Source organism: Chaetodon auriga, chromosome 10 (assembly GCF_051107435.1).
Source record: "Chaetodon auriga isolate fChaAug3 chromosome 10, fChaAug3.hap1, whole genome shotgun sequence".
Taxonomy (NCBI): Eukaryota; Metazoa; Chordata; class Actinopteri; order Chaetodontiformes; family Chaetodontidae; genus Chaetodon; species Chaetodon auriga.
In genome coordinates this window covers 24,188,818-24,211,249 of record NC_135083.1, presented here as the reverse complement: position 1 = coordinate 24,211,249, position 22,432 = coordinate 24,188,818, and the positions used below count along the sequence as shown (strand labels likewise).

The window sequence follows — 22,432 nt, the reverse complement described above, 5'->3', positions numbered from 1 at the left end:
TGCTGCCCCCCCTCCCCTCTGTCTGCGCCTGTGTCTGCCCCCCTCAGTCCCTCTGCATTCAACAAACTCCAGTTTACACAGCTGCAACAGAACAATAAGAGCAGTGTCACCGTAGTTTGACGTTTTCTGTGTGATGGCTTTAATCATTCAGATTGCATGCTCAGATTTGTCTCGTGTGTTTAACGTTGATGCATCTGGAACGCCTACTTCTTCCAAACTGAAAAAAAGCAGTTTGAACGCAGTGATCCAGCTGTTCTGTGGACATGAGCACCCGCACGTAGCCTGCAGTCCCCACTCCAGTGTGTCTTTGTTTCAATGAAATCATTCTGAAATGTAAAAATTACAAACTAGACCTTTAACATTGATTATAGTGTCACAGCACAAAGCCTCTGTGAGGAATATTGTAAGAGGAAAAGCAAATATGGATATTTTGTATTTCTAATATGTAGACTTTACAGCATAAACTATATTCTCCAAAGGAGAAGCTGTACATTTGAACCTTCATGAATGACTAGACTGCAGTACTTTTACTTGTATACCTGGGTATTTGTATGTGTATGTATGAAGTTTTATTTTATTTAAAGTAGCAGTGAGCACTGTGTTGGTTATAGATCAAAAGTGGCTACGGTTTGCTAATTGTCCATAATCTACTTGGATTTTGGAAGACATTTACTTAATTTGTCTAGCTCTAACTGTTGAGGCCTCACATTACAGTGAACTAAAATGGAATGTATTTTTGCGCAGAAGAAGGATTTTGTCTCTCCTCTTACATTGCAAGTGCACTAGGAATGGATCTTTTAATGGCCAATATGAACAGGAAGAATGATTACAGCGGGCAAAGCCTGTTGTGATGCTCATATGACCACTTGAGTATAGTTTTAAGACAAACTTGAAAAATTGTAATCATATTCGCTAAAACTGGCCTCTGAGCACGACAGGGTCACAAGACAGACAAACCAAAAAGCTAATAGTACACAGCCTGACGTAGTTAATGTTAAACTTCACTGAAGCAGACATTGGAACTTTGCCATGAATCTAGTTATCAAGATATACAAATGTTATGTTTGTATTAGCTAATTTTCCTGCACCGTAAATCGTTAAATTTCAATAAATAAATATATATATACGTAAAGTATGTCATTGGGGTTTGCGACATTTCCGGTCGCTGCTGTGTAGTTTTGCTTTACGGCAGTTGTGACAAACCAGAAGTGTCAACCGCTGGGTTGCAGAGTTATTTGGAAAGACAGCTGATGTTTTTAAGCTGACGGCAAACAAAAGACGAAACGACCCGAGACAGGAAAACTTGAGGATTGTGATACACACCTGCTGTAGGATATGACAATAACCACGATGCGAGAATCAACATCACATTTTCGACAGCTTCCGTCCACAACGCTAGCCACCGAGCTAAGCTAACTTAGCCAGAAGATAGCGAAGACAGTTTGCCAGCTTTCCTGCTGGGCAACATGTTTTGAGGGCGAGCAGATTCGATGTGATTTCCATATATTTTCAACGGAAGCACCCTGGGTGCAGTCTTCAGACGCCGACTCATAGCAGGGCTTCCTTCATATAAACACACAATGTGGCTACAGCAAAGACTCAAGGGGCTACCGGGCTTGTTGTCAAGTAGCTGGGCGAGAAGACTCCTCATAGGACTGCTGCTCTTCCTCATCTTCTACTGGTACCTGGGAGCAGAGCGCAGGTGGAGGGTGTTCGGTGGCTCGGCCATGCCCGGTGGGGCGGCAGGACAGTGCCTACAGGCTGAAATCCACAGGTGGAGCTCTCACGTAGACCGAGGAGAGGGGATATACAGCACACCTCAGGAACAACTGGATACACCTTTTGTAACAGGTAACGGCCATATTCTGATTGACATTGACTCTAACAAACTGTGGGTGGCGTCGTCTTCGCAGCCCGGATCGGCTCCGGTCCACCAGACTGAATACTCGCCGAGACTCGGCATCCATCTCGAGGGGAAGCGGGTTGAAGTTCAGGCGACCATGCTGTGGTTCCGGAAGGGAGCCGTGCTGTCGGTCCGCTGTGCCTCACCAGCCTCTCTGCAGTCAGCCCGGGACTGTGTCACCATCAGAGAGGAGTTCATCGCACACAGAAGCAGACCAAACGTCTATCTGCAACGAATCCACATCAACAACCCATCAGACAGGGTCGCCACCTTGGACGTGTCCTCTGAAAACCCCTCCTTTGGGAGCAAGTTCTCCACCAGTGTGGAGAAGCTTGACGACAGAGAGATCGTGCTCTCCTCCGGCAGAGTGCCTGTGGAGAGTAACCGGATGGTGCTGGTGGTGGTGGTCACCAAGAAGCTGAACAGCAGGATCCAGGTCTCTGCTAAATCAGAATACACAGACAACATCCTGTCAGTGGTGTGGACTTCAGAGCCCATTGAGTCCTCCAAGCTGGAGGAGACCTTCAGCACCCTCAGAGAAGGAGCCAAAAAGGAGCTGGGCGAGCTGCTGAGAGCCAGTGTGGAAGATCTGGATACGGATCACCAGCAGGCCTGGATGGACCTCTTCATTTCAGGTGAGCTGAGGTTGTAGCAGCAGCTGGCTCTGGGTTTTAAAGGAAGCCACATCACACACATGTGATCATACATTGAAAGTCAGCATTATGTGTGTTTTTCCTCAACTGGTCAGAACTGAAACGACCTGCTTACTGTTTACAACAGCTTCAGAAATCATGACTAATGTAAATATAGAAGTTGTTAGTCCTTTTTTACCTTTTCATTACAAATTGTGCCTTTAAACCATTTTAGAGCAGTAATTCTTGAGACAGAGCTAACAGCTTGATTTGAAATCATCTCACTCTTTTCCTCAGATATCTTTTCCTGTAAATTTTGACTCAGTTGCTGCACCTTCTTTATTTGCACCACGTTTCTCGGGCTCCAGTGGATATATAGTATTAAATACAGCAATTTTGAATGAAAAACATTTTGTCTTTTGCTGTCGGGATGTATGAACTGTGGAATTTGAACTCAAGATAATGAACTATCAAGCTACCTTAAAGCAGCAATAAGTGAGATGAAGTGGGCGTGAAAACAGTGATGGGGCAGAGGATGAGCATCACTTCACTCTAGGGCTGAGTGAGATGATGATATGTAGCGTGTGATGATAAAACAAAGGCCTTTTGTATTCTGTTCAATTGTTTATTTCACTGTGTCACAAGTCACACTCTTTACAGCAATATTTGTCATTATTTGGAAGACTCTTTGCATTCTTTCGCACAGCATAGAGGCAGGTAGGAAATTTGCATGAAGGCTGGACATACAAATATTGAGCAGAGTGAAGGCGACACAGAATGGGGTAATCTCGACCAGGAGAAGGACTCTGACCAATCAAGACAAAAGAGGGCCAGCTTCTGTTTCATGGTACAATCTGCCCTTCAGCGTCTGTATGAGATGCACCAGGCTTTCAAGGAACTCCACTGCAATCCGCAGCAATATGACACACTCAGAACAAGGTGACGCCAACCAAAGGTGAAGACAAAAGTGGACAATCTTTTTCTAAACTTAACCAAGTAGTTTTGGTGCATAAATCTAACCAAACTGTGACCATTTCAGAGCATTAACCACGTGTTAGAAAGGTTTTCTGGCAGGAAGGCTTTGTGCATCGCTGGGATGAGAATGTGTTGGACATCCAGTCCAGCTCTGGGTATCTAATATTGCATCGCAGTGCTTTACAATGGACTTAGTTGAAAGCCTGGTTTGTCTCCTACACACACTCAAGGGTACTGTGTGTCTCTGTATAAGATGCCAAGGGGCCTGACACAGCATCAGTATTTGATGCTTTGGGAAGGAGACTAGGTGACGTGCTTAATTGAAATTTTGGACAAAGGTTCTAAATAAAAGAAAAATAATGTGAGTATGCAGTTGTAGGTAAGTTGTAGGTCAGATTTTATTGGTCAGATATACAGTATAATTCAAATTCTAGTGACAAATAGGCCTTTCCATGTTGTCACTTTATATAAACCGTTTATTCATTAAATTTACAGAAAATGTGCTATATCGTAATATATATCTAATGTTAGCTGGCTATGAAATAACTTACATCAGGATATGAGTTTTACAGCCCTGTTTAAGGCTCTGTGATTTTCATGACATCTAATCCAAAGTGCAACCTCATCAGCAGATGCAAGACACGAGTTCCCTGAAGACTTTGTGGCGGAGTCAGATATTCTGTTGGAAAAAAAAGAAAAAGCTACGTTCGTTTCTGGTCAAGCATTGTAAACAAGGAAGAGGCTGCTCCAACCTGGAGAGGAGCTTCTGTCAGACCCACTTACCTGCTGGGCTGCAGGGAAAAATGAAACAGAATCTGTTAAAAATTTTTAGCAGATTTCACAGCACGCTGCTTTCAGGCCTATAAACTAGCCACTTACTTTTATTTGACTGGCTATTATCTGATGCTGCGTGTTTTCAGATAATGTCCATCCGTCCCCTCAACTAAGATTAAGTGGTCTGTCCTGTGAATGCCTCATTTGAGCCACTCACTTCACTCCATACACTCATTGACTGGAAGTCTTAACTGACCTTTTCCAGTTGCATACTATACTAATTGTGACCTTGTTTTGAGCATGTAGTGCATTTCACTGGCACAGGTGAACACAGGTGGCAACATCTCTCTGATAAAGTAGTCATGGTCAAAAGCTCTGGAAAAGCTTGTAAGTGGTATTAAAGTTTTTCTGTCAGACCACCGTGACAGCGTTCAAGAATAGTATTTGCTCGTCAAAGTAACCGATCTTGAAGTGCACTCCATGCCAGTTTTGCTTCTGCTTCTTCTTTCATTCAGGTGTTGAAATGAGGAAGATCACAGACTCCCACACACCATCGAGCCGCACGGTGAACACCACCCTCTACTACATCCTGTCCTCCTCCATGGCTCCCCTGCTGGATCGAAGGCTGAGCGGCGAGGAGCGTGCCCGTCTGGAGTCCAGCCTCAACTACGCCGACCACTGCTTCAGCGGCCACGCCACCATGCATGCGGAGAACCTGTGGCCCGAGCGGGTGAGCAGCACCGCTCAGATCCTGCAGCTTTTCACGCTGTGGACTCTGACTCTGCAGAAGAGAGGCTGCAAGGTGCTGGTGGCAGCCGGAGCCCACGGAGCCATGCAAGGTATGGTGCTCAGCTTCGGCGGCCTTCAGTTCACCGAGAACCACCTTCAGTTCCAGGCTGATCCGGATGTGCTGCACAACAGCTACGCCCTGAGAGGGATCCACTACAACCAGGACCTCATTAATCTGGCGGTGCTGCTGGACATGGAGGGGAAGCCTTTCCTTCACCTGTCGGTGAAGCCACAGGAGAAGCCTGTGAAGCTGTACGCCTGCGAGGCTGGCTGCCTCAACGAGCCAGTGGAGCTGACGTCAGAGATCAAAGGTCACACCTTCCCTGTGATGGTGACACAGCCCATCACACCACTGCTGTACATCTCCACAGACCTGCGCCACCTGCAGGACCTCCGCCACACCCTGCACCTCAAGGCCATCCTGGCTCACGAGGAGCACATGGCCAACAGGTACCCAGGCCTGCCCTTCCTCTTCTGGTTCAGCGTGGCCTCGCTTATAACACTCTTCCACCTTTTCCTCTTCAAGCTCATATACAACGAGTACTGTGGCCCCGGTGCTAAGCCCCTCTTCAGAAGCAAGGTATAAACAAGTGTATAAAACACAAATAGTGAGAAAAAACTGCAAACTGATGTGCTCTGCTCCAGGTTTTTTTCCCTCATGTGTGGTGGCAAAGATTTCCTCTCTCTCTCTCTCTATCAATGCTCTCTCTGTGGGTTGGTTTCTAAATTTTGATTTCACCTTCTGTGTGAGTGTAGCTCATGTGCTACATGTTTGGAGTGGGCTGGCATAATAGCCTCACACACCTCTTCTTTCCCCCCTCTCACAAAAGTTGATTTTGCAGTTTTTGTTCTGTGTTGAAGGAGTTGATTAAGTTTTTATTGCAGCTGTTTCCTTTAAGAAACCACGAGCAATGACAAATCTGATCTCAGTTAAAAGCAACATTAGAATAGTAGCCTTCAGTCAAGATCACAGACCTTGGAGTTACAATTAGCCATTTGGTCGATGGCGTCATGTTAGCACACCACCTGTTGGACTGTACTTCATATCCATTGTGGAATGTAAAGCATTTGTTGATCACAGTGGAAGACAAAGAAGCACAAGAGTGATTATTTTTCTCCCAAATTCGGACTTTATTGTTTAACTGCATTCACATTGTTCTGACTTAGCATTCATAAGGGTTTAACAGGTTTTTCTTGGGATTTTTTTTTGTCTTTCTTCATGGAAGCTGTTAGTGTGAAGGTCAGCTTACAGAGACCTGTTTGGGTTTGGTAATGCATGGCAGTGGACATCATGTCTGCTTGTATTTTTGTAAAAGTTATTGTTGTGAAGGTGGTGGACCTTTCGGTTCGAACCTGCACATAAAACATTTAAAGGTACCCTGTGGAGTTTTTGGCTGCTATGAAGCAATGATTTCATAGTGGCTTCCCGATGTGTTTGCATCTCGTACACGCACAAAGACGTGGGTGATGCAGCACATCCGTACTTATGGTTTCTCACTGCTTCGCTAATTGATCATTGATGGTGTAATGCACCAACAAAGCATTCATGTTCCAACAAAGGTGTGGAGAAAAAAGACTGGAAACCAATGCACATGGACTAACATGGATGTAAATCTCAAAATCTATTAAAAAGAAAAACTCTGAATGTGAACAAAACTTTTGTTGCTTACGATAAACTTCCACAATGTACCTCCAATTTTGACAAAAATAAAAGCAGCTTTCAGGATCACTGTGATTCATGTCCTGACTGACACATGTGTCAGTGCTGTAACTGAAATAATGGAAACCAGTCACTTCCTTAATTGTAGGAAAAACACAATTCAGAAAGCTTCAACCTAAACTACGACAGCATGCCAAGAAAAGCACGTGTCCATCACCTGTTTGCAGTAAAGCCACCTCAGTGTGATTTGTAGTAAATGAGCCATAACATCGATGTCCCGCTTTCAAAATGACTCTTTAAAGGACAGCTTTATTACAGCTTGAATGAAGTTTTTGGAGCTCTGGTCATCACAGCTATCTTGTTATGATAACATTGTGCAAGTTGATTGCTGAAATCTGGGAACGCAGCCATGTCACGCATGAAAATATCACAATGTTGTATCATGAAGAATGAGGCCAACACAGGTGATCAGACAGGTTGTTAACAAGCTGTCAGGCAGCCAGACGCATTTGGAGGGAGGTAAACAGTAAATTACCCACTCTGTCTGCGGTGGAGCGCACACAGCTCGCCACTGCAGATTAGCAATGTTTCAGGTGTGCTCACTCTCAGTTTGACCTTCAACTCAAGTGCTTCAGATCATCTGTTAGATGAACTGATGGTTTACTTCCAACTTGTCTGATTGTCTGACCGCTCGTTTTGTTTGACCTCTTCAGAGCTACGAAAGATAAAACCCAAGTTGGAATAACTCCTGCTGTTCCTTTAAGTAAGGCGATTGTCACGGATCGACCTAAAGCAAAATGATCCTCCACATGGCAGAAGCCTCAATTACAATTCGATATAGTCAGGTGGTGCTAAAAGTCCATGATGTCTGTTGTCATGTAAAACGGCTACTTGTTTACACATGTTCCTTCAAAGAGATGTTGACCTGCTGGGCGCTGAGAGAAGGCTGTGCTGCAGGCTAAATGCTCTTCTCTGATCAGCATGAACTGTGTGCTCACTTGGCCAGAAGTCTTTATCCGCTATTCCTCTTTTTTTCCTGCGTTTTGATGATGTTTTATATTGAACTACTCTATTAAATTAACAAGAAATCTGCGGGTTGGCTTCGGCTCTTTACTAATCAGTCATTGATCTGTCGTCCTCAGCATGTCTGTGTCCAGTTTCCCAGCCATTCTAATCCTCCCCTCTGAATTCACTAGGTCACCAGCAATAGTGAGGATCACTGCTGTGACGCCGGGAATGCTGCTTGAAAACTACAGTGACATGCACTCACTCACCATGTGGGAGTTGGTTCTGCTTGAGCTTTGGCAGCATGAGAGATATTAACATGGGTGTGCTGGTGCTGAGTGACATCTGCTGTGGAACGACACCACAGATCTGCTGTGAGAAGATGTACGGGCATATAGGTTCAAGTTGGACGTCGGTGACACTTTAAAACCAGATCACTGCTCTATAACGTGTTGGAATGCACCTCACAATTTCCCAGTGCCCAAGTCTAGTATTCACATTTGAGGAACTGAATGAGTAAAAGTTACATTATTAATGAATCGTTAAGGAAACGTTTGAACAACATTTTCAGGAAGCATGTGAACAGCAAGACAATTTCAGCATGTGGTGTAAATCTCTATTAAACTGGCTACCTTTTGAATCTCTGATATAACTGGAAACTAGAAATTCTTTCATGTACAAAACACTTAAAACAGTTTTTTGCTTCTACAGACAGTAAAACCTTTTAAAAAGTACTCCACCGTTTTAGTATCACAGTCCTATAACATTGTCAGACTCTGATGGACCATTTTTCAGAATCCAAATCGATGCAGCAGAGCCTTGTTATTCCGTGTGCTCGTCTTCCTTGCCAAAACCCTGTGCTTAAAATACTACTATTACCCAAAATGCAACTCAACCAACAGTAGCCAGCAGTTCGTTTTGGCTAATGTAGCCTGGAGCCTCTAGCCTGCAGCAGAGATGAGGAGCGGGCTTCAGAGGTCTGGTAAGCTCACTTCTTTCTCACTCAACACCACTTTTTGACACTTGTAGTCTTCAGCAGCACCCAGCGCTGACTCAAGTGACATCACTTGAGGTCATTTATCACATTTCACGCAGCTTCCTCTGGAAACAGTGATGGCTTTATACAACTGTTTTCACATATGCAGCTGTACTCCCCAACACCTGCAAACACAGGCTGATGAGTTCCCCCTTAACTAACTTTTAACCAAAATGATTTAAGATAACCGCTGACAAAGTAGGAATTCGTAGTATTCAAAGGAAGGTCGTGGGGCTTGTTGCACACAATAAGACCAGAGTCTGCAGCCATGTTTGGAGCTCTGTGAAGCTGTGCACCATGATGGTGGAACATGCTAATGTTTAACAGGGAATGAGCATCTTGTGCAGCTTGTCGGCAGGCTGACATTTGATAATTAGCACATAGAATGTCTATACAACATTTCATAGTGATCCCACCAATAGATGAAGAGATATTTAAGTCTGGACCAGGGTGGTGGGCTGACCTGTGACGCTGTGTTGATACAACACTTACATTGTAAACCAAAAGTCTAAAGAAAATTACTCCACCAGATGTTTTAATGTCAGCACTGGCACATCTTCGTGCCATCCAATCACACCAGGCGCTGCCCTTCATCTGCTGAATAGACACACCATCCTCGTGAATGAGAGGGGCCGTCTGCAGGGCAATCACACATTGCTTCACTCAATAGCTCCTCAAAGTAAAACAGCCTTGTAATGCTGTTTTCTGGCGGAGTGAACATGGAGAACGAGCACAAACATTGTGGCCCAAAGCATCTGCTGTAAACATCCATCACAGTTTACAGATCGGCTTCCTGCTTCAGCGTCGACCAGCTGAACTGACCGGCTGTGTGTGCTTGCAGGTGTCCTGTGCAGAGAGTTACATTATGAGTGTGCTCACTTTTCATGTTTCGCAAAAAAAAAAAGGAAAAAAAAGAAGTTATTCTGTTTATGTTAAAGCTTCCTGACTGCTCACGTTTGAGTCCAGTGTTATCAGAACCTATAGAACCGATGGTCAGAGCTACTAAAATAACACCCAAGTTGTGAAAATCAGTATTTCTGTGAATGCTAAGTCAGCACTCAAACTGCTCTGCTCTCTGAAAGTTCAACACATGTTGCGCTTGTGGCCTTAGCCCTTTGACAGCTTAGTGAGAAAACACTGTGATGTCACTGAGTGGGGAGGGGGCAGGAGTGCAACATGCTGCAGAGTTTTATCCCATGAGTAACCACCTGATCGCTCAAATGACAGCTGATGACGACAGCCTTTCAGTGTGCAGGCTCTTATGGGCTCTTCCTCTTGGCTAAAAGTTTTTTTTTTCTGAGGGACCAATTTAATTTGATCATTCAACACAAGTCTAACAGACACCTTACTAAATATTAAGGCATAATGAATGAGTTTGAGGAGATTATCGTCATGTCAGCGTATGATTCAGCATATTTGTTCATCTTGTTTGTTTTCTGTTTGTGGGTTTAATCCTGTCTCTTTATTTCATGTGAACTACTGTGTGTGCCTTAATGAAGAAAGAAGTTAATTTATTGAGCTCATGGCTATAGCCGCAATCAGAATGGATTGTACTTGAATGGTTTCTGATCAGGTCAAATTGAAGTTTTTTGTTTTGATTTTGTCTTATGTTGGGGAGAATAAATCAGTGAATTATTGTGAGAAAATGATGTCTGGCAGTTTGTTCCATATATTTCTGGGTTCAGAGAAGCTATATGTTTTGAGCATTTATTGAGTCTGGGGTGTACCACTGGAATAATTATATGCTTTACAATGATTCATACTAATCAATGTAAAAAATGATCACTTTAAAGCTACGATGTTTTGTATTAACACATATGTAATGTGGACAGTGTCACAAGCCCACAGAGCTGCACTGCTCCCTGCAGTCACACCTGTGCAAAACCCACATTTATTACAATACAGTTGTACTCCAATTGTTGTCAGATTTGGTTTTAAAATGTGAAGATAATAAATCTCTTGTGTCAAATTCAGACAAGTCAAATCAAGTGTGCTCTGACCCCCATTTGATTCATGCGGCAATTTGTGACCTTCTGATGCAGAGCAAAGAAATAAATAACATGAGCATCAGCTGATGTCTTTTTTCTCAAAAATGCAGTGTAACACTACTCTGATTACTTGTCACTGAAATGCTCTTCTTAGAGTTTAAAACATTAGGTCACATCACATTAGGGTGTATTTATTAATGCTATGCCCTTCAGCTTTTCATGCTGTGTCTCTGCTGGATGTGTAAATAGACATAAACTGTTTCATGGTAATAATGTGATATGTCAGAGTTGTGCTTACAGCTCCGTCATCACTGCACCTAAGTGGCCTAAAAAATACATTAAAAGCTGTTTTTGGCCCGACCCTTGATATGATCCAACATGTAACAGCTGTCCAGTAATGGCGCCTGCTGCTCTCTCTGGGTTTGCTCTCACATCATGAAATTAAAGAGAGCCACCTCTAAATTAAAGCAATAATCAGATGGAAAATGGTTTAAAAAAGTTTTTTTTTCTCAAGCATTGAAGGCCATTAAAACTAACCACATGTCATTACCATGGCAAAGATGCTGATCAGGATGTTTTCTGTCTCTTGTGAAGACTTGTGATGTCACAGCCTTGACCCAATCACCACTTCATTTCAACTGCCACAAAACAAACCAGTTTTATTCCAAGATAATACACTGTAAGAAAATGACAGCCTTGCTCACAGAGGGATGATCAACTGTTTGAATGCTGACCAGTAAATTACAGCCAGCACTCTCTGTGATTTTGGAACACAACTACTCAAAAATAAGATGAGGTATCGTGAAACAGGGGCCTTGTTTTTATGACATTGATGACACATAACTTTAAGAAAAATAGAACAACACACTTTGGAATATAACTTTTCAAATATTTTATGGCATTGGTGGTAAAAAACCCAAACATCATACGGTTGCTGAAGGCGTACCTCAGCTTTGACACGTTTCTGATGACAGCAGTTCAGCAGAGACACTTTGGTAAAGTAGAATGAAATGACATACAAACTATTCATAGCTTTCACACTTTTTCACACAATTTTCCAAGCCTGAATTATACTTCTGCGTCAACATGTCACCATAGGCACTTATGGCAGTCATTCCCTGTGTGCATAGTCTCGGCCATGTAGTTTTGCAGCAGTGATATTACAGTGATCAGGTAGTGTGGAACATGACGAAGTTCACGTTTGCTTTCATTCTCATTGCTTCTGATACAGAGCTGTGACAGTGGGTCTGAACAGGTAGCCTCAGCAGGTGAGCGGGCAAGAGATGAATCAAGACATTTTCGCTGGGTAACGTTACATTTTGTGTGTCCATGTTGTCCTGTCCAGCCTCTGTACAGAGACACTGTGACACAGAAGTATAAATCAGCCTGGACCTGGAAACAACGGTTTTTCTGCTACATGAGGTTCACAGAGTCAGTGTATGTACTCAGTACTATGCCTGAAACCTAATAAAAATAATCTATTTTCAGGCCAATGGTTCTTAAATAATTACAACTGAGTAACTGGCTGTTCAATCAAGGTTCATGGGCTCCATCTGTGTGTCCAGAGATAAAACTGGTCTGGATCAAGTCAAAAAGTCTTCTGAATTACTGGATGGCTTCTTTGCCACTGCTGACTGAGTTGGCTGGCAGTGCTTCCAGTCCTGCTCTAAACACTGGACTTCCTGTATCCTACCTCTGAAACAGGATGGTCATGCTATGCATCATGGTCCTGCAACGCCATCTCCTGGAGCTCTGACATTTCAGCCTCTGAGTAAAATCCACTCATTCACAGTCATGTTTCCATCACTTTTGGGGACCTTACTGTAACAGTCTTCACCCTGAATGTAATGATTCACATTATGGGGACTTACGTAACACACACAGAAACATAAATGTAGAGAAAACTGGCTAAACTGCCTGTTGATGGTCAAAACTTTTACACTCAATAAAAACATCACCAAGAAAAGTATGTTCCATTCCCATGAGCACACACCATGCACAGTCACAGGTGGCTCAGGATTTCTATTTTGCTCATTACCTGGACAGCTTTGTATATTGCAGTAAAGCTGCTGAGCTAAGTCAGTCTCCTGCAGGAGTTTCCCTTCCTCACATTCCTTCCTTCTCCGTTTAGCATCTCTGATTTGACATGGTTCGTCTTGTCTTTGACTTTAATGGAAGATACCTCTCTTGGTCAGTAAGACCATTAATTGTCACCTGCCTGATGACATTTTTCAACATTTTAATTAACTAAAAACACTGCTACCATCAAGTGGGTTCTGTTTTCCAGCATTGTCCCTGTAATCAATTTTATGAGTCTTTCAGTGACTGAACTGTGCAGAGTTCACAGAGAAAGCAGTGCAGGACCAGGTTAAGTAACATTAAAGTCCTGAATCAGGACTAAGAGTCGCTTTGTTCAGTGCACAGAGATGACACTGATCTTCTAATCAAGCCAGTATGTATGTTTTCCAAAATGTTGGGCTGAAACAGCAAGCGCACATGTGAAAACTTCACAGGCATCTCCTGTGAGAAATCCTACCACAAACAGCTGCATGACACATTATGAAAACAATATGCTCTCAATTAAACACTTTTCCCAACACAGCCTACATAACACATTTCTGTCAAACTATGGGGGGGAGTCTTCCTGAAGCAGTGCCAGAGTGAAGTTATCAGTGTAAAAGGTGAGTCGAACAGTCCCAGCTGGCGTCCTCGTGTTCAGCAGGCCATGACAATACACCCATCAAACAATCCTGGCCCAGTGCCTGAACTCAGCTCAAAGCTAGTCAACATGTGGGATCCTGAGCACATTGTGTTTGTCCAGTCACAGCAGAACTGCTATTGAGAGCAGTGTGTGTGTATGCGTGTGTGTGTGTGTGTGTGTGTGTGTGTGTGTGTGTGAGAGGGACGAGATGGGCTACGAGTCTTTGAGCATGCTGATCTGAGCAAAGATCTTGAGCGCAGGGCCTAGTTTGATGTTCATGGTTCCCATGAGATGGTCCTCCTTCAGCAGCAGCAGGGCCTGACCATCGATCTCCTGGGAACGGAACTCCTCAGCAATCTCCAGACAACCTGCAGTCACACACACACACACACACGCACGCACACACGCATACACGCACGCACGCACGCACGCACACGCACACGCACACGCACGCACACACACACACGCACACGCGCACACACACACACAGTCATCTTACACCACAGCTCTGGAAAACTGCCATAATGGCCAACTGCATTCATTTATCACCATAATTTTTCTTACACTTTATTCTTAATTTATTGTTTATTTTATTGTGTGTATTCAAAGGGATAAGAAAGTCTTTGCAGAGCCATCAGAAACAAGAATTAACTATTTTCTCATGCTCAGTAATGATCAGCATAGAATTAGGGATTGTAGAATTGGCACCTCTCAAACCACCCTCAGAGGTAAAGGTGAATAAAAGTGTCACTGTACCAGTTGAGGCAGCACCCACCTGGCAGAGAGGAGATGAATTCATAGACGTCCTCAATGTTCCATAGGCCAGGGTCACTGGGCAGGAAGCTGCAGGGCAGCAGGGGCAGCTCAGAGCCTCGCACCGCAGGCCCCTGCTGGGCGGCCAACAGGGCGGGCAGGGGTCCTTTGTAGCCAGACAGGTCTGAACATTGGCTGGACTCTCCCTGTGCAGGGTGGACTGAGGGACCAGTGGACAGAGCAGCAGCAGCAGGCTTCTGCACAGAGGGAGCAGTCTGCAAGAGGGGTTAAGATACAACACTTCAGTCAAAGACGAGTCGAGAGAGATGAGAGCTAGAAGTCAAGAAGTAAAGAAGACATGTTGGACTGATTTCAGAGAGTGCAGTTTGTTGTGTTACAAACAGAGGGCAAGAGTAACACATGTTAAAAGTCGAAAGTTGACTGCAGCCTCACCTTCTTTTTAAACTCTAGTGTGCAGTTCTTGAGGTTTCCATTCAGCGCTCTTTGCTTCTTCATGTTCTCCAGGGTGGTTTTGCGGTTTGGGAAGAGACCCATCCTCTTTGTGCATCCCACATTGTAGCTACAACAAAAGTGAACATGGTGAGCTTAAAGCTAGTCTCAAAGAGCACAACCTGATGCATGCCCGTTAAACTTAAAGTGTGTGAATGTGAAAAATGATTTGGGCACACCTGCTTTGACACAGAGGTCGGGAAAATATATTCAGGATTCGCTGATGAATCTCATCTCTCCTCTGTCTCACCAGCACAGAGCAACAGACCGAACATTCAGGCAGCAGCTTCTCGTTGTTATCGGAGGCTGACGGGTTGAAATGATCATCAGCTGTCATCACTGAACGTTAATTCTGTTGCTTTTAGTGCCTGTTGCTCTTTTGAAGCTCGTCTATTCCGCCAAAGATTATCTATGGTCCAGTCAGCCGTGGATCAGTTTTCATAGATTTTTCCATTAATTTTGATGGGTGCCCAATTTTTCAGAGCCATACAATTGAGAATCTGGGAATAGTTTTTGATCCCTCCCTCACTTTTGACCACATATCGAGCGTTCCACAAGACCTGCCTGTCTGCCCATCTCATCCAATTCACACATCGAAATGTTTTTTAACCTCCACAACTGAAGACTGCAACGTACCTCTTTCTCCCTGACCGACCCACGGCAGCAACAAAAGCTGCTTCATGCAGCTGCAAGAGTCCTCACAAGATCCAAGATGTTTGATTATAAAACCTGTCCTGTCTCTACATTGGTATCCTATTATTATTATTATTATTATTATTATTATTATTATTGTATTTCCTGTATGTTTGGGACGTCTCACACCTGATGTCATGTTTTTGAACTTTTTTCCCTTTGAGGGCCAAACCTGAAACTTCATGGTGGGCCACGGGCCAAAAGCAAACACCCTGTGTATCATATTCTTTAATGTCACTGTGTCACTTGGCCTGCTGTGCTCTAATTATGAAAAACAATTCCTACATAATGAAACTGATTTTTACGTCACAAACAATAACACAGTGATTTTTTTTTCATTAATTCTAAAGTTTAAAATGAAAGCTTGCTAGAAGCTCCTAGCGGTTCAAATGGAACGTTATGGCATGCCAATCTCTAACTTCCACCACAGGGTGAATTGTGGAAATAAAGAAGATGAAGAGAGAGTCATGTCTTCCCTGTCTGGCCTTACCGTTTGGCACACACTGTAGAACAGAACCTCTTGGACCTTTTGAAGATGTAGGCAAAGTCCACTCTGCCACACAGCTCACAGGTCAGCATGGGCTCCTGCTGGGCCTTTAACTCTGAGGGAAACACACAGTCAACACACACTCAGCAGAGACACAGGAGAGGCACCATGTCCAACATCCATAGACAACACATCTGTGTGAGGACTGAGCAGCAGCACACCTTGCTCATTGTATCCAATCTGTCACCCTGTCATGACCTCACAGACGTCACATAAGCTCGAGGCCAGAAGGGTCTCTGGGACCCCCTTTGGGCCTCAATGTGCTGCAAACCAAAGTGCTTCTCAAACTGTCTAACACCAGGCTGAGGCTGAGGCAACGTTTGCAGTTTTCCAAAACTTCAGAAAGTGATTGGAGAAGTTTGAGAGGATGTAAAGGTAAGTGGGCTTTGAACCTCTCTCTCTGCTCTCTCTTTGTCCTAAACACTACTACCTCTGTCCTTTTTACCTGTACAGGTGAGTGCAGTGACGCCTTTCAAGGAGATGCTGAATGTGTGCTCTGCACAGGGCCGCTTTGCTTACGTTGCTGCCATTGTGACCTTGTAAGTGTTGAAAATGGATGGATGGGTTGGTGTTTGTACTAAAGCCTACTCTCTGCACTCTGCACTGTTGCCACGGTCACCGCTCAGACGACCATAGATCATGTATGGAGAGCAGATTTCTTCAAGACCGATTTCTGAAACACTTCAGCATCAATATGACAGCGTTCACTGTATTTACTGCAATTAATATCATGCAATTCAATATGTTAAACATGCTTCTACTGGGAGAAGGTGCAGCCCTGTGACAACCTAAGGTTTTGCATAGTCTCTTATTCAAACATGGAGAAGATGTCAGCCTCCCATGTGCACTGAACTCTGAGAAACAAACACTGAAGCTGTGCTGCTGGTCTTTTAAGGTTTTTACCCTTTGGTGAGAGGCCGTCCATCTTTGAGTCTGCCGTGTGTCTCCTTAGGCTGTCGATGGAGAACGATGGACGCTCCACCTGCAGAGAGGAGAACATATACTGCTGACACTGCTACAAGAAATAAGAGAACATGAAGACGAAGAAAACAATGTCCACACATCATCGGGCTCCTTGAGTGAATCTGATAATCGAGAACAGAAAATGGACAGATGGTTGAGCAGTTATTTATTTTTTGACAGATGACAGTACAGAATGGAAATAATAGGGTGGGGGTGAGGCCACCTACCCCACAAATACTGACAATGTATGGTCTTGGTGGTCAATAAACTCGAGGGTTGTTTGATTCTGTCTTGTTAGTACAACAATGTCTTTCCAGCTCAGGACCCTGCCTTTGACTACAGGAACCAGGTTCTATATTTAGTTCCTAAATTTAAACCTCAAACACAAAACCTCACGGCTGTAGCAACTCGTGTTCACCTTTAAATGTCACAGTGTCCACCTCAGTCCTTTTGCTCCTTCTTCCTATCTGTCCCTCCCTTCAGTCATTCTCCTTCCATCAGCCAGATGCCTTCAGACTTTTCCACCTTCCCTCATCTGCCCTGCAATGACCCTGCAGTCCAAGAGGGCGGTCGAATAATCGGAATTGTCATGAGATCGAGGAAAGGTCGTAAGACAACCACAGTGCTAAGAGACTGACTACACTTACAGTAGGCTCTATAATTATGCATCATCTGTCAAAAAATGTCTCATGTCCCTGCCATCACCAGAGCCAAATGAAAATGTAAGCATAGGTTGCACTTTTGGCGCAGGAGCAAGTTCTGGTGGATAATGTGACGTCGGCTACCTAAAACTCCATTTTTTCTCCTTTTTTCTCAGTTTACACGCAAATGTGCAACTGAAGTTTTCCAAAATCTCCACTCTGGCCGGAGTTTTTAGAATGCATCTTTTCAGAGGCGAATTCTCCGTTTGCGTGTAAACGAAGGGCAAAAAAACAAAGGGAAATGTCTCCATTTTTCAAAATATCCATGTACGTGTAAACGGGGCTTGAAAGACAGACTGTGTTAATACTGATTATGATCTCACTATGAGCCTTTTCATATAATAGCTTAAGAACTACAACTCAGTAAACACCTTGAAATGTTCACCTGATTGACTCTGAAGCTGCTCTGGCTGATACAGGCTGAGGATGGGTTGTGTCACATGTTGAGCATTTGTTTTCATGAATGGCCAAATGATGTCACGAGGAAGGATGGGATGGCATTAGCTCCTTTCCTTTCATAAAGGATGGTCCAGGGTATCCTATGCTAAAGGCGGCACAGAGGAAACACTGAAGCACCTTTCCTGAGCATTCAGAGAAGTCGAACAGCTCTGATCATGGCTGACACACAGACACGTCTGGGTCTTTTCACTCAGTTGGGAACCTTCCAAAGCAAACAGACTATTAGTCAGCCTCAGTCACCTGTCCTCTCTTCCCCACCTCCTCACCTGTTCCCACTTTCCCTCATCAGCCCTGCTCTTGCCTGATCTTCCCTGCCACTCGCTCACCTGCTCCCCATTTCCCCTAATCATCCCAGTACTGCACACAGAGAATAGGCAACTACATCATGGCACATCTTTACATCTGTGCAACTTATCCTGGTCAATGTATGCAGATTTATACTATACATAATATTTTTTATTGTCTATTTATTCTACTTGTTCTTTTTTCTACTTCTTCTTTTTCACTCTGCTGCTGTAACAAGTCAATTTCCGGTACATATTTTTTAATTTGCCTTGAAGATTTTACTTGATCTGTTGCAAACTTACGCAGGGGTCACAGTCACTATCTGGACTTTTCAGAGCAATACCTTCTATGTCACGCTTTTCTCTTCATGTTTTCTATATTTGCTGTTTTTATTCTCACTTGTATTTAAATGTTAGTACTTGAAGGTTACACTGACACTTTACTTCTTTCACCTGCTCTATTTGCACAACACTGGCACTGTGAACTTTACACGTATTTACTTTTGCAGTGCACAAATCAATAATTTGCTGCACAAACAGAGAGATTCAGAATTGGAGTAATTTTCCATTTGTCATGGCAACATGTGAACAGCGCTGTTCATTCAGTCTACATCACAAGAGGGTTTATGTTGAAAGTATACAGCTTAACCAGATTGTTTCACAGCAACATTAGTAATCTGGGTCACTTATGCTGTTCTGTTGCCTGTGTGGCAGGTACAGTGGAGGCTGCAATTATTGGGATAACAGTAGTGGAGGAAGCAAATGTTGAGAGCATTATGAAAGCAGTAACAGGGATGATGGAGGCAGTCTGTGGTAACTGGGAAAAGAAGATGGTCTCTGTGGGCACAGGCGGCGAAGCAGTGATGGCAGGTGCACGGAGCGGCGTTGCCTCCTGGCTTGTATGAAGACAAATGCTAAGCTGTTGGTGTCTGCTGTATGGCACAATGGCTGTAGCTCAGTTTCAAAGATGCTATCAACAGCATGAACCGCAGTCCCAGGTCAAGGTGTTTGGACTGCCCCCTCTCATGCCAACAAGGGCTAGAGGAACCTGATGGCTGCTCCACCTCTCATGTGTGATTGATCATTTCCTGTAAGGATACCAGGTCGTTATCCAACATCTAGAGCGGGTAGACCCCTCATCTCAACGTGCCATCTTATTTAATTAGTCAGTATTGCCTTTTACTCTTTTTATTACTTTAACACCTGTCTTCATCCAAAACCATGACAAAAAAAGACAAATTCATGTGGATGGTTTTGTAATATTACAGTGATGGCCATGGAGTACAGGCTGTAGAGCAGTACAGAACCATCAGATGGCTGCCTTCATGGGCAACACTAACCCCGGTGGGAGTTCTGGGTATTAAACCTCTGACAGGTTGTTATCAAGGTCATTAATTCCACCAAAGAAGAACAAACTCCATACATGTGTGGAGTATCACTGCAGCCCTGTGTTTCTCAAACCCAGCAAAACACTGAGACTGGTCCACCTGACACACACTCAGACACAAGAAAAGCAATCTCTGTCTGCAGTCCAAGACAGCGAGGAGTGCACAGACTTGTGTATCGCAGAAACTTAACAACCATCAAACAAACTGATGGCTTGGGACTCCCCATCAGCTCGCTAAACTGAAGAAGCTCCTTGGACGAGAGACAAAACATTTTCAGGACTTCTACAACCAAGTCCAGCTGAGTCAACCTTCCCTGGATAACCATGACCTGGATGACCAACCAGCTTGACGACCTTAATTTTGGGCCCAGAAACTATCAGGGCAGAGTTTGCAGCACTGGAAACTGCTCACTGATAGACGCTGACATGAGAGAAACCAACATTTTTCCTGATTGTTTCAACGTTGTCATACTACAGCAGAAGTAAATAACCACAAACAGATCATCACTGGTCCGGACACAGATGTTCTGGAGTCTTTGGTCTGTGTTTCTTTGCATTCATTCATTACATCAGAGTTGAACAACAATAGGTTGGATGATGCTGTGTTGTTTCCTTGTGTATGAAATTGGCACCTCCAAACATGGCATTTGAGTCATTATCAGACTCATTTGTCCATTGTTCATTGTTCCTCAGTGGACAGGAAAGGAGGGCAAAGGAGGACTGTAGGTTCCTGGTTTAGTTCCTGTGGCTCATCTGTGGTTGGAACTGGTATATTTAGTCAAAAAGGTACTAGAGTCTATGGTATTTTGCAGGTATATATCATCGTATGCTTGTTCTACTTCAAAAAGCATACTCCTGGTTTACCACAACGAGGGTCGTATTTTCAAAGTTTTGGCCATCATTCTGCACTCAACAAAGCCATGAGCTTAGATCTGAGAGTTCAGTGATATCACTAAGAATGAGGAAACAAACATGAGCAGTCCACTGATGGGATCATTTAGAAATAAACACCCAAAACGTTAATGAATTGAAGGCTTTATTCCTGGTCAGTATCGCCAGTGTTATTTCTGAGTTACCTGCCATCATGGACAGGTCTATGCATACTGTCCCTGCCATATAATGGTCATATTCTGTCTCTGTATTAGTGGCTTCACAGACAGACATTTGCAGAGCTCCAGTACTCACAGGGAAAGGCTCAGCACCCTCCTGGATAACGAAGCCTTCTATCAGATGGGTGAGGATGTGGGACCTGACTAGGGCCTGGGCTGGTTTGCTCTCTCCACTGTGTTGGCTGCTGTTAGTGTTCCCATTCCCCGAGGTCATGACTGGAGCAATGGCCGCCCCTCACCTGTCAACACAAGCAGCATGGTAAACTGAACAGGCGCTGGACACCATGCAAGGCTCCAATCATTTGTGCATGGCACCTCGCTGCCAAATGTTTGGTGGTGTTACTATCATTTCGCTTGACAGGTGTTAGTTTGACTCCTTAAGGACCACTTTTGAATTTGGAAGATATAATGTCATTTCATTAAATGTCTACTTTTGTGATTTGTTAACTTCATTTCTTCAACATGTTTCTTACACTTGGTTGTCTACAGAGGGATTAGGCTCTGCAGGGAGTTCTCATTTGTGCCGATGTCGAGACTGGCTCCCAGTGAGCCATACTGGGTTTAAAGTCGTATTTTGTGACTTCTACATTTGTTGCGACAAGCAAAAAACCTTAAATTGCCAGATTTCGTAATGAAGTCTGGTGTGAGTCCCTTCACACGCGAGGACTTGTGTGTGTATACTGTTGTGGAAACCCATCGGCTTAATATCAAGTTCTGAGCATTAAAGTAGAAAGGAATGATTAAACTCCTGCTATTCACATCATGTGGTAACGTTATGACTGAAGGCAAAACAGCTTATAATTAAGTTGTCTTTAAAGATTTCTAACTTATGAAGCCTTACTAAACCAAACTCATTAACGAAAAGAAAGCTTTTCACTTTCCTTGTTTCTGTCTAAATGCAATGGAAGTGCAGGTTATGGACATCAAACCCTCCAATACTTCAGTTATCTGCCAATATCAATGTTGCGTAATCTTATGGCTAAGTTAGCCTCATCTAATAATTTAGCCCAGTGGTTACAGAGATTTGCTTGTTCAGACTGTGAATGAATGAAAACTACACAGCATTAAACCCCACGTTTAAAGCCTCTCGTTATGCTCAGAAAAACCTCAGAGTAATTGTCTTAACTTACTTTAACAGTCCGAAACCACCTCTGAATTAGTTAGAAAACAGGCGCTCCGTTCACTGACAATGGTAGAGGGAAGAAAAGCTCTTTGTTCAGCGGCTCCAAACAACGCTTTCATTTACTCCCTCCGCCTCAACGGCGAGGAGCCAGTCCGCCACTTGTAACACAAGACCTATTTCAGCAGCTAGACAGACCACAGACCGTCACACGGCGTTATACGAGAGCACGCAAAGTTAGCGACTGACTCATATCCTCACTATGTTTCGACTTTCTCCTCATTCGAACCGCAGACACTACAATCCTCTTGCAGTGTGCGTGCGCGCTGAATAAGCAAGCTCGAGAGATTCACGTGAAAGACTTCCGGCAACAACTATCAAAATTAGAGCAGTTGTATGACACACATCTATCTATCTATCTATCTATCTATCTATCTATCTAT

General features: G+C 43.8%; 2 protein-coding genes across 2 annotated transcripts; one reads left to right on the top strand and one right to left on the bottom strand.

Moving 5' to 3' along the window:
* Positions 1-1,190: 1,190 nt before the first annotated feature.
* kiaa2013 (KIAA2013 ortholog) lies at positions 1,191-6,830 on the top strand. The gene is made up of 2 exons (XM_076741288.1): positions 1,191-2,538; positions 4,800-6,830. Exons 1-2 carry the CDS (start codon positions 1,581-1,583, stop codon positions 5,657-5,659), a joined length of 1,818 nt encoding a protein of 605 aa, XP_076597403.1. The 5' UTR covers positions 1,191-1,580; the 3' UTR covers positions 5,660-6,830.
* A 6,846-nt stretch (positions 6,831-13,676) lies between these two features.
* LOC143327505 (polyhomeotic-like protein 2) lies at positions 13,677-22,151 on the bottom strand. The gene is made up of 7 exons (XM_076741876.1): positions 22,000-22,151; positions 20,946-21,108; positions 16,870-16,948; positions 15,910-16,021; positions 14,670-14,796; positions 14,239-14,491; positions 13,677-13,831 (listed from the first exon to the last, which is right to left on the bottom strand). The coding sequence occupies exons 2-7, from the start codon at positions 21,081-21,083 to the stop codon at positions 13,677-13,679; spliced, it is 864 nt and encodes a 287-aa protein (XP_076597991.1). The 5' UTR covers positions 21,084-21,108; positions 22,000-22,151.
* Positions 22,152-22,432: the final 281 nt, after the last annotated feature.